Source organism: Gorilla gorilla, chromosome 23 (genome assembly GCF_029281585.2).
Source record: "Gorilla gorilla gorilla isolate KB3781 chromosome 23, NHGRI_mGorGor1-v2.1_pri, whole genome shotgun sequence".
Classification (NCBI taxonomy): domain Eukaryota; kingdom Metazoa; phylum Chordata; class Mammalia; order Primates; family Hominidae; genus Gorilla; species Gorilla gorilla.
In genome coordinates, this window is record NC_086018.1 from 16,289,785 (window position 1) to 16,301,404 (window position 11,620).

Consider the following 11,620-nt stretch of genomic DNA (forward strand, 5'->3'; position numbering starts at 1 on the left):
CCAGGCTGGTCTGAAACTCCTAACTTCAAGTGATCCCCCTGCCTCAGCCTCCCTGGGATTACAGGCATGAGACACCTTGCCCTCCCCAATTATCTCTCAAAGTCCCCACCTTTCCATACAGCCACACTGGGGATTCAGTTTCAACCTGGGTTTTGGGGAGGACAAACCCTCAAACCATCACACCATGCAGCACAGTGTGGCCAATTCCCCCTTGCTTCTTTGATCTATCTCTGGCTTCTGGAAAGTCACTTATTTCATTTTCATGGTGCTGGCCAATTTCTCCTTTGTTTTGGCAAAAATGTTTTTCCCTCCTACCTCCACTTCCCTCATACTGCTCCCTTAATAGGAGCCCCCTCCTGTTTTGTTTCTCCAGTCAGTAGGTGCCCTTTGAGATCCTGCCAAGTGGACCACACCAGGCCAGGCATTAAGGGGGATATGAGGAGAACCAGAAGAAAAGCTGAAACCCTCAGCTGCAAAGTGTGGGGAGGCTGTACCTGATACAGTTTGGGTCTGTGTCCCTGCCCAAAAATCTCCTGTTCAACTGTAATCCCCAGTGTTGGAGGTAAAGCCTGGTGGAAGGACATTGGATCATGGGGGAGGGTTTCTCGTGAATGGTTTGGCACCATCCCCTGTGGTACTGTCTTTGTGACAGTGAGTTCTCATGAGATCTGGTTGTTTAAAAGTGTGGAGCCAGGCTGGGTGTGGTAACTCACGCCCATAATCCCAGCACTTTGGGAGGCTGAGGTGGGTGGATCACCTGAGGTCAGGAATTTGAGACCAGCCTGGCCAACATGGTAAAACCCTGTCTCTACTAAAAATATAAAAAATTAGCTGGGCGTGGTGGTGCAGCCTGTAGTCCCAGCTACTTAGGAGGCTGAGGCAGGAGAATCGCTTGAACCCAGGAGGTGGAGGTTGCAGTGAGCTGAGATCGTGCCCCTGCACTCCAGCTCCCCACTTGGTCTCTTGCACCTGCTCCTCCCAGGTAAGGCGCCTGCTCCTGCTTGGCTTTCCGCCATGATTGGGAGCTTCCTGCGGCCTCCCTAGAAGCAGATGCTGCCATGCTTCCGGTCGGCCTGCAGAACCATGAGCCAATCAAACTTCTTTTCTTATAAATTACCCAGTCTCAGCTATTGTCTCACAGCAGTGTGAGAACAGACGAATATAGTATTCTAGGTGGGAAATACCAACGCTGCTTTTTCCCTGTTCTCTTGGGTGGGACAGGAGGACGCCCTGCACTGCTTCTTCCAGCCCAGGGAGTTATCCAGCAAAAGCAAATGCTTCTGTGAGAACTGTGGGAAGAAGACCCGTGGTAAACAGGTACTCATTCCCTAAATCAGACTCAGCTGTCCCTCGGTGCATATGGGGGATTTGTTCCAGGACCCCTGCTTTTACCAAAATCCACACACACTCAAGTCACACCCAGTCGGCCCTGTGGAACCCACGTATAGGAAAAGTCAGTCCCTCATCTGTGCGGTTGTGCATCTGGGATACTTTATTTTTGATGAGCATTTGGTTGCAGATGTGGAACTCATGCCTATGGGGGAGGGCAGGCTGTATTTATTTACAACAATTTGTGTATAAGCGGACCCATACAGTCCAAACCCGTGCTGTTCAGGGGTCATCTGTCCTTCACTAGTCTGGGGTTGCCCCCCGTGGATTTCCTGATAGAATCATCAGAGGCCCCGAGGACACCCCATGGTGGGTGAGAAAGGGAATCTGGGTCTGGCTAGTATCTGGGACGCTGTGGTTCTGATATCTGGAGCCGTGGATGTGGCTTCTCATGTCGCATCACCGAGAGGGACTGCAGGAGGGGGCCTGAGAGCAGCCGGCAGGGCGTTTCCCTCGGGGCGAGACCAGCTCCCTGGAGCAGACGCGGTGGCTCCCTGGGTCCCGGTACCTGTGCAGAGCACTGTGCCCTTGTGCCTCTTGTGAGGGGCCACATGGTGGTAGAATAGCCAAGTTTTGCATTATTCTCAGAGGAGCTCAGCAGATTCAGTGAACAGGAGCCTTGAACTCCATGATGTCGCCCTGCTCCCCTCTTTTTGGGAAGAACGCGTTGCTAGCCCTGACATTTCTCTGACTCTCTCATTCCAAGTGGACTTCATCTCCAGAGTGATTTTGTTTTTTCAGGTCTTGAAGCTGACCCATTTGCCCCAGACCCTGACAATCCACCTCATGCGATTCTCCATCAGGAATTCACAGACGAGAAAGATCTGCCACTCCCTGTACTTCCCCCAGAGCTTGGATTTCAGCCAGGTCCTTCCAATGAAGCGAGAGTCTTGTGATGCTGAGGAGAAGGTGAGATGATCCTGACCTCCTTGCCATCCTGCCTCTCCCCAGATGCCATGTCCTTTCTGTTTTCCCTTCCTTCACCCCCAGTCTGCTAGGAGCCACCTGTTCCTCAGAGACTGTCCCCAGCCTCAAAAGCCTTTCTTCTTTCTAAATATTGGATTTGTGTTCATATGCCTCACAGCACTGAGGGACAGAATCCAGAATTCAGTAGGCTTCTTTGGAAATAATGTGGAATACATAGAAATGCGTAGGCAAACATGTCATTATGTGTTCATAGTACCAACCAAACTTTCTTCCTCAGATGGCCTGTGCCCCCTTTGAGGATAATCATAAAGTAGCCAGTTGACTGGACCACATTTAATCAGAGTAAAGTTTAATTCACTTGTCCTGAGATAATAAGTTATCGAGAGATTCTGAGAAAAAAAGAGACACAAGGCCAGGTGATGTGGCTCATGCCTGTGATCCCACACCTCAAAAGGCTGAGGCAGGAGGATTGCTTGAGCCCAGGAGTTCGAGACCAGCTTCGGCAACATAATGAGACCCCGTCTCTCAAAAAAAAAAAAAAAAAAATTAGCTGGGTGTGGTAGCACAAACCTTTAGTCCCAGCTACTTGGGAGGCTGAGTTGGAGGATCACTTGAGCCCAGGAGTTTGAGGCTGCAGTGAGCTATGATCTGTCATTGTACTCCAGCCTGGGCAACAGCACAAGACCCTGTCTCTAAAAACAAAACAAGAAAAACTAAAAAAAAAAAAAAAGACACAAATATCTTTTTTTCCATAGATTTGAAATGCTACATAACAAATTTTGTATTTCTGTATGTACGGGTCTATTTTTGGAGTGTCTCTTCTGTTTTATTGGTCTGTTTGGCTATTTATGCTCTAGAACCATGACATTTAGAAAATTAAGACCTGATAATACGTTACAATAGCTCCTATTATAACATGATTTCTTTCCCTACTTAGGCCATATACATTTCATAGGATTCTCTTTTTCTTTCCTTCTAGTTCTTTTTATTTCTACCTGCAGATTCTGCCCGATGAAGTATATTTAAAATTGTTTTTCACTTAAAAAAGACTTTTTTGGCTAGATGCAGTGGGTCACACCTGTAATCCCAGCTCTCTGGGGGGCCAAGAGGATTGCTGGAGTCCAGGAGTCGAGCCCAGCTGGACAACAAAGCAAGACTCCATGTTTGCAACAACAACAAAAAAGACTTTGTTATGGAACATTACAAATAGATACCAAAGTGTGTAGTGAAGGAAGAGTTAGACAGTGAATCCTTGGCTGTAACAGTTACCAAAACGCATGGCAGGTCTTGCTTTTCCTATAACCCACCCTCTTGTTTCACCCAACCCTGTACTGGATTTTTTTGAAGCAAATCCCAGACATCATACTATTTCACTTATAAACACTTCATTATGTATCCCTAAAGAATAAGCACTCAAAAGATAATCATCTCCATCTTGCAATTCCTTAATAGCATCAAATATCTGGTCAACGTTCAGACTTCCTGACTGTTGTGTAATCTATGTGGTTTGTTTGACTCTAGATCCAAACAACACCTACACTTGCATTTGGTTAAGTTTCTTTCTTTTCTTAAGTTCCTTTTAGATTTCCGCTCCATTTCTTTTCCTTGCAGTTGATTTGGTTGAATATTTTTTTCATATGCCAGCACTGGCTGGTTGATATCATTTAACATCACCTGTAACCCTTTTATTTCTTGTAAACTAATATTTAGATACAGATATTGCCCTGCATTTTGTAAAGTTCTGCACAAAGTCTGCAAATGGAAATAGGGATAATTTCAGCCTCCACACGGGTGACTCAGCTTTGCGTGTGCCGCCTTTGCCCTCTGTCTCCCCTCCCCCTACAAAAGACTTTTTTGGCTGGGTACGGTGGCTCAGGTTAGGGTCATTCCTGGGCTTGTGGAGAAACAGAACTGTGTTCTGATGATCCCCACCCCTCCCAGGGGAAAGTTCTAATCTTGCCTTGGCTTTGGGGGCCTCTCTCATGACCTCCTGCCTTCCATCTCTTGTGTGCTCTGCCCTGCCAAGCTGCTGAGCCTTCGCAGTTCAGGATCCACACTCAGGAAAGCCCCTCCTGGAGGGTGCCCACTGGCCATGGGTCAGGACTGTTTTCTAATATTCTAAAGTCCCAGAGTCGGGCCTCGGGTGGACAGGTATAAATGTGTGAGGCAGTCGTGTTTGTGGTGGTGGGTGAACTGTCTCATGCCTGTCTCTTTCCAGTCTGGAGGGCAGTATGAGCTTTTTGCTGTGATTGCGCATGTGGGAATGGCAGACTCCGGTCATTACTGTGTCTACGTCCGGAATGCTGTGGATGGAAAATGGTTCTGCTTCAATGACTCCAATATTTGCTTGGTAAGAAACATCATCCACAATTGCCTCCAGGCTCTTGGGAGTTGCTAGGGGTGGGCTTGTCTGGAGGATGAGGGGCACATTATAGCGTCCTGTCCTCTGTGGGTGCTTGTGTCAGCTGGCTGCTTGACCCCATTTGTTTCTGGCTTCCAGGTGTCCTGGGAAGACATCCAGTGTACCTACGGAAATCCTAACTACCACTGGTAAGAAACAGATTTGGGTGATTGGAGTCTGATGAGCTCACATAGGGTCCTTCGAGCTGCATGAAACGCCCGTGGATTTCCCTGTTACTAACATGCTGATGGCTCACTGTCCACCTCATCTCCAGCACTCACCCCACCACCCCATGTTTGCCTCACACGTCACACTCCAGGAATATTAAAGTACAGGTAGCTGCCAATCAGCCGTGCCCTCCATCTCCCGTCTGCTGTGCACATGCACTTCCTGGCCGTATTGTCCTCTCCTCGTTTACCATCTAGGCCAACTCCCCACTCATGTTTTCATACTCATGGCCTTTTCCTATCCTGTGAATCCTTTGCTGATTCACCCAGATTCGTAGGGGCTTCTTGTATGGTTTTTTTTCTTTTTTTTGACGGAGTCTCGCTCTGTTGCCGGGCTGGAGTGCAGTGGCACAATCTTGGCTCACTGCAACCTCCGCCTCCCAGGTTCAAGCAATTCTCCTGCCTCAGCCTCCTGAATAGCTGGGACTACAGGTGTGTGCCACCACGCCCAGCTGATTGTTTTTTGTATTTTTAGTAGAGACGGTGTTTCACGATGTTGGCCAGGATGGTCTCAGTCTCTTGACCTCATGATCCACCTGCCTCAGCCTCCCAAAGTGCTGGGATTACAGGCATGAGCCACCACACCTGGCCTTCTTATATGATTTTATTGCATTTGAGCATACCTCTTTTACAGCGAAGATCTTTTTTTTAATTTAATTTTATTTTTAGAGATGGAGTCTTGCTTTGTTGCCCAGGCTGGAGCATTGTGGTGTGATCATAGCTCACTGCAGCCTTGAACTCCTGGGCACAGGTGATCCTCCCACCTCAGCCTCCTGAATAGCCAGGACTACAGGCATGCGCCACCATGCTTGGAATATTTTTTAAAAATGTTTGTAGAGATGAGGTCTCCCTGTGTTGCCAGGCTTGTCTCAAACTACTGGGCTCAAGCCATCTGTATGGTGTCCTCATTAGTGATGTCGTATATAACGTCCTCATCAGCGATGTCATATATAGCATCCTCATTAGCGATGTCGTATACAGCGTGCTCACTAGCAATGTCTTTTTTTTTTTTTAATTATACTTTAAGTTTTAGGGTACATGTGCACATTGTGCAGGTTAGTTACATATATATACATGTGCCATGCTGGTGTGCTGCACGCACTAACTCGTCATCTAGCACTAGGTATATCTCCCGTTGCTATCCCTCCCCCATCCCCCCACCCCACAAGTCCCCAGAGTGTGATATTCCCCTTCCTGTGTCCATGTGATCTCATTGTTCAATTCCCGCCTATGAGTGAGAATATGCGGTGTTTGGTTTTTTGTTCTTGCGATAGTTACTAGCGATGTCTTATACGGTGTCCTCATTAGCGATGTCGTGTACAGCGTCCACGTTAGCGTGCCTTGTCGGTGTCATTAGCAATGTCGTATAAAGTGCCCTCATTGGTGATGTCTTGTACAGTGCCCTCATTAGTGATGTTGTGTACAGTGTCCTTGTTAGCGACGGCTTGTACGGTGTCTTCGTTAGCGACGTCATATACAGCGTCCTCATTACCGATGCCTTATATGGTGTCCTCATTAGCGATGTCCTGTACAGCGTCCTCGTTAGCGTGCCTTGTACGGTGTCATTAGCAATGTCATATACGGCGTCCTCGTTAGCGATGCCGTGGACGGCGACCATGTTAGCGACACCGTGGGCGGTGTCCTCCTTAGCGACGCCGTTGGCGGCGTCCTCGGTAGTGACGCCCTGGGTGGCGTCCTCAGTAGCGACGCCCTGGGCAGCGTCCTCGTTCGTGATGCCCTGTGCGGTGACCTCTTTAACGATGCCGTGGACGGCGACCTCGTTAGCGATGCCGCGGACGACGTCCTCGTTAGCGACGCCCTGGACGGCATCCTCGTGTGCGACGCCCTGGACTTCGACCTCGTTAGCGACGCCCTGGGCAGCGTCCTCGTTTGCGACGCCCTGGGCGGCGACCTCGTTTGCGACGCCGTGGGCGGCGACCTCGTTAGCGACACCCTGGGCGGCTATCTCGTTAGCAACACCGTCGGTGGCACCCTCAGTAGCGACGCTCTGGGCGGCGTCCTCCTTAGCGATGCCCTGGGCAGCGTCCTCATTCACGATGCCCTGTACGGCGACCTCTTTAACAACGCCGTGGACGGCGACCTCGTTAGTGATGCCGTGGACGACGTCCTCGTTAGCGATGCCGTGGACGGTGTCCTCCTTAGTGACGCCATAGGCGGCGTCCTCCTTAGCGACGCCCTGGGCGGCAGCCTCGTTCATGACGCCCTGGGCGGCGGCCTCCTTAGCGATGCCCTGGGCGGCGTCCTCGTTCGCGATGCCCTGGGCGGTGACCTCTTTAACGACGCCATGGACGGCGACCTCGTTCGCGATGCCCTGTGCGGCGTCCTCGTCTGCGACGCCCTGGGCGGTGACCTCGTCAGCGACGCCGTGGGCGGCGTCCTCCTCAGCGACGCCGTGGGCGGCGTCCTCCTCAGCGACGCCCTGGGCGGGGTCCTCCTCAGCGACGCCCTGGGCGGGGTCCTCCTCATGGACGCCCTGGGCGGGGTCCTCCTCAGCGACGCCCTGGGCGGGGTCCTCGTTCACGATGCCCTGTGCGGCGACCTCTTTAACGACGCCATGGACGGCGACCTCGTTAGCGATGCCGTGGGCAGTGTCCTCAGCGACGCCCTGGGCGGGGTCCTCCTCAGCGATGCCCTGGGCTGGGTCCTCAGCGACGCCCTGGGCGGCGTCCTCATCTGCGACGCCCTGGGCGGCGACCTCGTCTGCGACGCCGTGGACGGCGACCTCGTCAGCGACGCCGTGGGCGGCGTCCTCCTCAGCGACGCCGTGGGCGGCGTCCTCCTCAGCGACGCCGTGGGCGGGGTCCTCCTCAGCGACGCCCTCGGCGGGGTCCTCCTCAGCGACGCCCTGGGCGGGGTCCTCAGCGACGCCCTGGGCGGCGACCTCGTTCGTGATGCCCTGTGCGGCGACCTCTTTAACGATGCCATCGACGGCGACCTTGTTAGCGATGCACTGGATGGCGTCCTCGTGTGCGATGCCCTGGACTTCGACCTCCTTAGCGACGCCCTGGGCGGCGTCCTCCTTAGCGACGCCCTGGGCGGCGTCCTCGTTCGCGATGCCCTGTGCGGCGACCTCTTTAACGACGCCATGGACGGCGACCTCGTTAGCGACGCCGTGGGCGGCGTCCTCGTCAGCGACGCCGTGGGCGGCGACCTCAGCGACACCGTGGGCAGTGGCGTCCTCAGCGATGCCCTGTGCGGCGTCCTCGTCAGCGACGCCCTGGGCGGCGTCCTCGTCAGCGACGCCCTGGGCGGCGACCTCGTGTGCGATGCCCTGGACTTCGACCTCCTTAGCGACGCCCTGGGCGGCGTCCTCGTTAGCGACACCCTGGGCGGCGTCCTCGTTCGCGATGCCCTGTGCGGCGTCCTCGTTCGCAATGCGCTGTGCGGCGACCTCTTTAACGACGCCATGGACAGCGACCTCGTTAGCGACGCCATGGGCGGCGTCCTCAGCGACGCCCTGGGCGGGGTCCTCCTCAGCGACGCCCTGGGCGGGGTCCTCAGCGACGCCCTGGGCGGCGTCCTCGTCTGCGACGCCCTGGGCGGCGACCTCGTCTGCGACGCCGTGGACGGCGACCTCGTCAGCGACGCCGTGGGCGGCGTCCTCCTCAGCGACGCCGTGGGCGGGGTCCTCCTCAGCGACGCCCTGGGCGGGGTCCTCCTCAGCGACGCCCTGGGCGGGGTCCTCCTCAGCGACGCCCTGGGCGGGGTCCTCAGCGACGCCCTGGGCGGCGACCTCGTTCGTGATGCCCTGTGCGGCGACCTCTTTAACGATGCTATCGACGGCGACCTTGTTAGCGATGCACTGGATGGCGTCCTCGTGTGGGATGCCCTGGACTTCGACCTCCTTAGCGACGCCCTGGGCGGCGTCCTCCTTAGCGACGCCCTGGGCGGCGTCCTCGTTCGCGATGCCCTGTGCGGCGACCTCTTTAACGACGCCGTGGACGGCGACCTCGTTAGCGACGCCGTGGGCGGCGTCCTCGTCAGCGACGCCGTGGGCGGCGACCTTAGCGACACCGTGGGCAGTGGCGTCCTCAGCGATGCCCTGTGCGGCGTCCTCGTCAGCGATGCCCTGGGCGGCGTCCTCGTCAGCGACGCCCTGGGCGGCGACCTCGTCTGCAACGCCATGGGCGGCGTCCTCCTCAGCGACACCGTGGGCAGTGGCATCCTCAGCGACGCCCTGGGCGGGGTCCTCCTCAGCGACGCCCTGGGCGGCGTCCTTGTGTGCGATGCCCTGGACTTCGACCTCCTTAGCGACGCCCTGGGCGGTGTCCTCGTTAGCGACACCCTGGGCGGCGTCCTCCTTAGCGATGCCGTGGGCGGCGTCCTCGTTCGCGATGCCCTGTGCGGCGTCCTCGTTCGCGATGCGCTGTGCGGCGACCTCTTTAACGACGCCATGGACAGCGACCTCGTTAGCGACGCCATGGGCGGTGTCCTCAGCGACGCCCTGGGCGGGGTCCTCCTCAGCGACGCCCTGGGCGGGGTCCTCCTCAGCGACGCCCTGGGCGGGGTCCTCCTCAGCGACGCCCTGGGCGGCGTCCTCCTCAGCGACGCCGTGGGCGGCGTCCTCCTCAGCGACGCCCTGGGCGGGGTCCTCCTCAGCGACGCCCTGGGCGGGGTCCTCCTCAGCGACGCCCTGGGCGGCGTCCTCCTCAGCGACGCCCTGGGCGGGGTCCTCCTCAGCGACGCCCTGGGCGGGGTCCTCCTCAGCGACACCCTGGGCAGGATCCTCCTCAGCGACGCCCTGGGCGGCGTCCTCGTGTGCGATGCCCTGGACTTCGACCTCCTTAGCGACGCCCTGGGCGGTGTCCTCGTTAGCGACACCCTGGGTGGCGTCCTCCTTAGCGATGCCGTGGGCGGCATCCTTGTTCGCGATGCCCTGTGCGGCGTCCTCGTTAGCGATGCCCTGGGCGGCGTCCTCATTAGCGATGCCCTGTGCAGCGACCTCTTTAACGATGCCATCGACGGCGACCTTGTTAGCGATGCCCTGGATGGCGTCCTCGTGTGCGATGTCCTGGACTTCGACCTCCTTAGCGACGCCCTGGGCGGGGTCCTCCTCAGCGACGCCCTGGGCGGCGTCCTCGTCTGCGACGCCCTGGGCGGCGACCTCATCTGCGACGCCGTGGGCAGCGTCCTCGTCAGCGACGCCGTGGGCGACGACCTCCTCAGCGACGCCGTGGGCGGCGTCCTCCTCAGCGACGCCCTGGGCGGGGTCCTCCTCAGCGACGCCCTGGGCGGGGTCCTCCTCAGCGACGCCCTGGGCGGCGTCCTCGTGTGCGATGCCCTGGACTTCGACCTCCTTAGCGACACCCTGGGCGGTGTCCTCATTAGCGACACCCTGGGCGGCGTCCTCCTTAGCGATGCCGTGGGCGGCGTCCTCGTTCGCGATGCCCTGTGCGGCGTCCTCGTTAGCGATGCCCTGGGCGGCGTCCTCGTTAGCGATGCCCTGGGCGGCGACCTCGTTCGCGATGCCCTGTGCGGCGACCGCTTTAACGATGCCATCGACGGCGACCTTGTTAGCGATGCCCTGGATGGCGTCCTCGTGTGCGATGCCCTGGACTTCGACCTCCTTAGCGACGCCCTGGGCAGCGTCCTCGTTAGCGACGCCCTGGGCGGGGTCCTCCTCAGCGACGCCCTGGGCGGGGTCCTCGTCTGCGACGCCGTGGACGGCGACCTCGTCTGCGACGCCATGGACGGCGACCTCGTTAGTGATGCCGTGGGCGGGGTCCTCCTCAGTGACGCCCTGGGCGGGGTCCTCCTCAGCGACGCCCTGGGCGGGGTCCTCATCTGCGACGCCCTGGGCGGCGACCTCGTCTGCGACGCCGTGGACGGCGACCTCGTCAGCGACGCCGTGGGCGACGACCTCCTCAGCGACGCCGTGGGCGGCGTCCTCCTCAGCGACGCCCTGGGCGGGGTCCTCCTCAGCGACGCCCTGGGCGGGGTCCTCCTCAGCGACGCCCTGGGCGGGGTCCTCCTCAGCGACGCCGTGGGCGGCGTCCTCCTCAGCGACGCCCTGGGCGGGGTCCTCCTCAGCGACGCCCTGGGCGGCGTCCTCCTCAGCGACGCCCTGGGCGGCGACCTCGTTCGTGATGCCCTGTGCGGCGACCTCTTTAACGATGCCATTGACGGCGACCTTGTTAGCGATGCACTGGATGGCGTCCTCGTGTGCGATGCCCTGGACTTCGACCTCCTTAGTGACGCCCTGGGTGGCGTCCTCCTTAGCGACGCCCTGGGCAGCGTCCTCGTTCGCGATGCCCTGTGCGGCGACCTCTTTAACGACGCCATGGACGGCGACCTCGTTAGCGACACCGTGGGCGGCGTCCTCGTCAGCGACGCCGTGGGCGGCGACCTCAGCGACACCGTGGGCAGTGGCGTCCTCAGCGACGCCCTGGGCGGGGTCCTCCTCAGCGACGCCCTGGGCGGCGTCCTCGTGTGCGATGCCCTGGACTTCGACCTCCTTAGCGACGCCCTGGGCGGTGTCCTCGTTAGCGACACCCTGGGCGGCGTCCTCCTTAGCGATGCCATGGACGGCGTCCTCGTTCGCGATGCCCTGTGCGGCGTCCTCCTTAGCGATGCCCTGGGCGGCGTCCTCGTTCGCGATGCCCTGGGCGGCATCCTCGTTCGCGATGCCCTGTGCGGCGACCTCTTTAATGACGCC

General features: G+C 57.7%; 2 protein-coding genes across 2 annotated transcripts; both read right to left on the minus strand.

Annotated features, from left to right (window-relative positions):
* Window positions 1-6,098: 6,098 nt before the first annotated feature.
* On the minus strand, window positions 6,099-7,412 carry LOC129529656 (uncharacterized protein DKFZp434B061-like). The gene has a single exon (XM_055375388.2). It carries the CDS (start codon window positions 7,160-7,162, stop codon window positions 6,233-6,235), a length of 930 nt encoding a protein of 309 aa, XP_055231363.2. The 5' UTR covers window positions 7,163-7,412; the 3' UTR covers window positions 6,099-6,232.
* Window positions 7,412-9,129, minus strand: LOC134758233 (putative uncharacterized protein ENSP00000383309). The gene has a single exon (XM_063705036.1). The coding sequence runs from the start codon at window positions 9,127-9,129 to the stop codon at window positions 7,483-7,485; it is 1,647 nt and encodes a 548-aa protein (XP_063561106.1). The 3' UTR covers window positions 7,412-7,482.
* Window positions 9,130-11,620: the final 2,491 nt, after the last annotated feature.

Bases quoted from the DNA above. Each gene is read 5' to 3' on its own strand.
- LOC134758233 (XM_063705036.1), bottom strand. From the start codon at position 9,129: ATGCCACTGCCCACGGTGTCGCTGAGGAGGACGCCGCCCATGGCGTTG.
- LOC129529656 (XM_055375388.2), bottom strand. From the start codon at position 7,162: ATGAACGAGGCTGCCGCCCAGGGCGTCGCTAAGGAGGACGCCGCCTAT.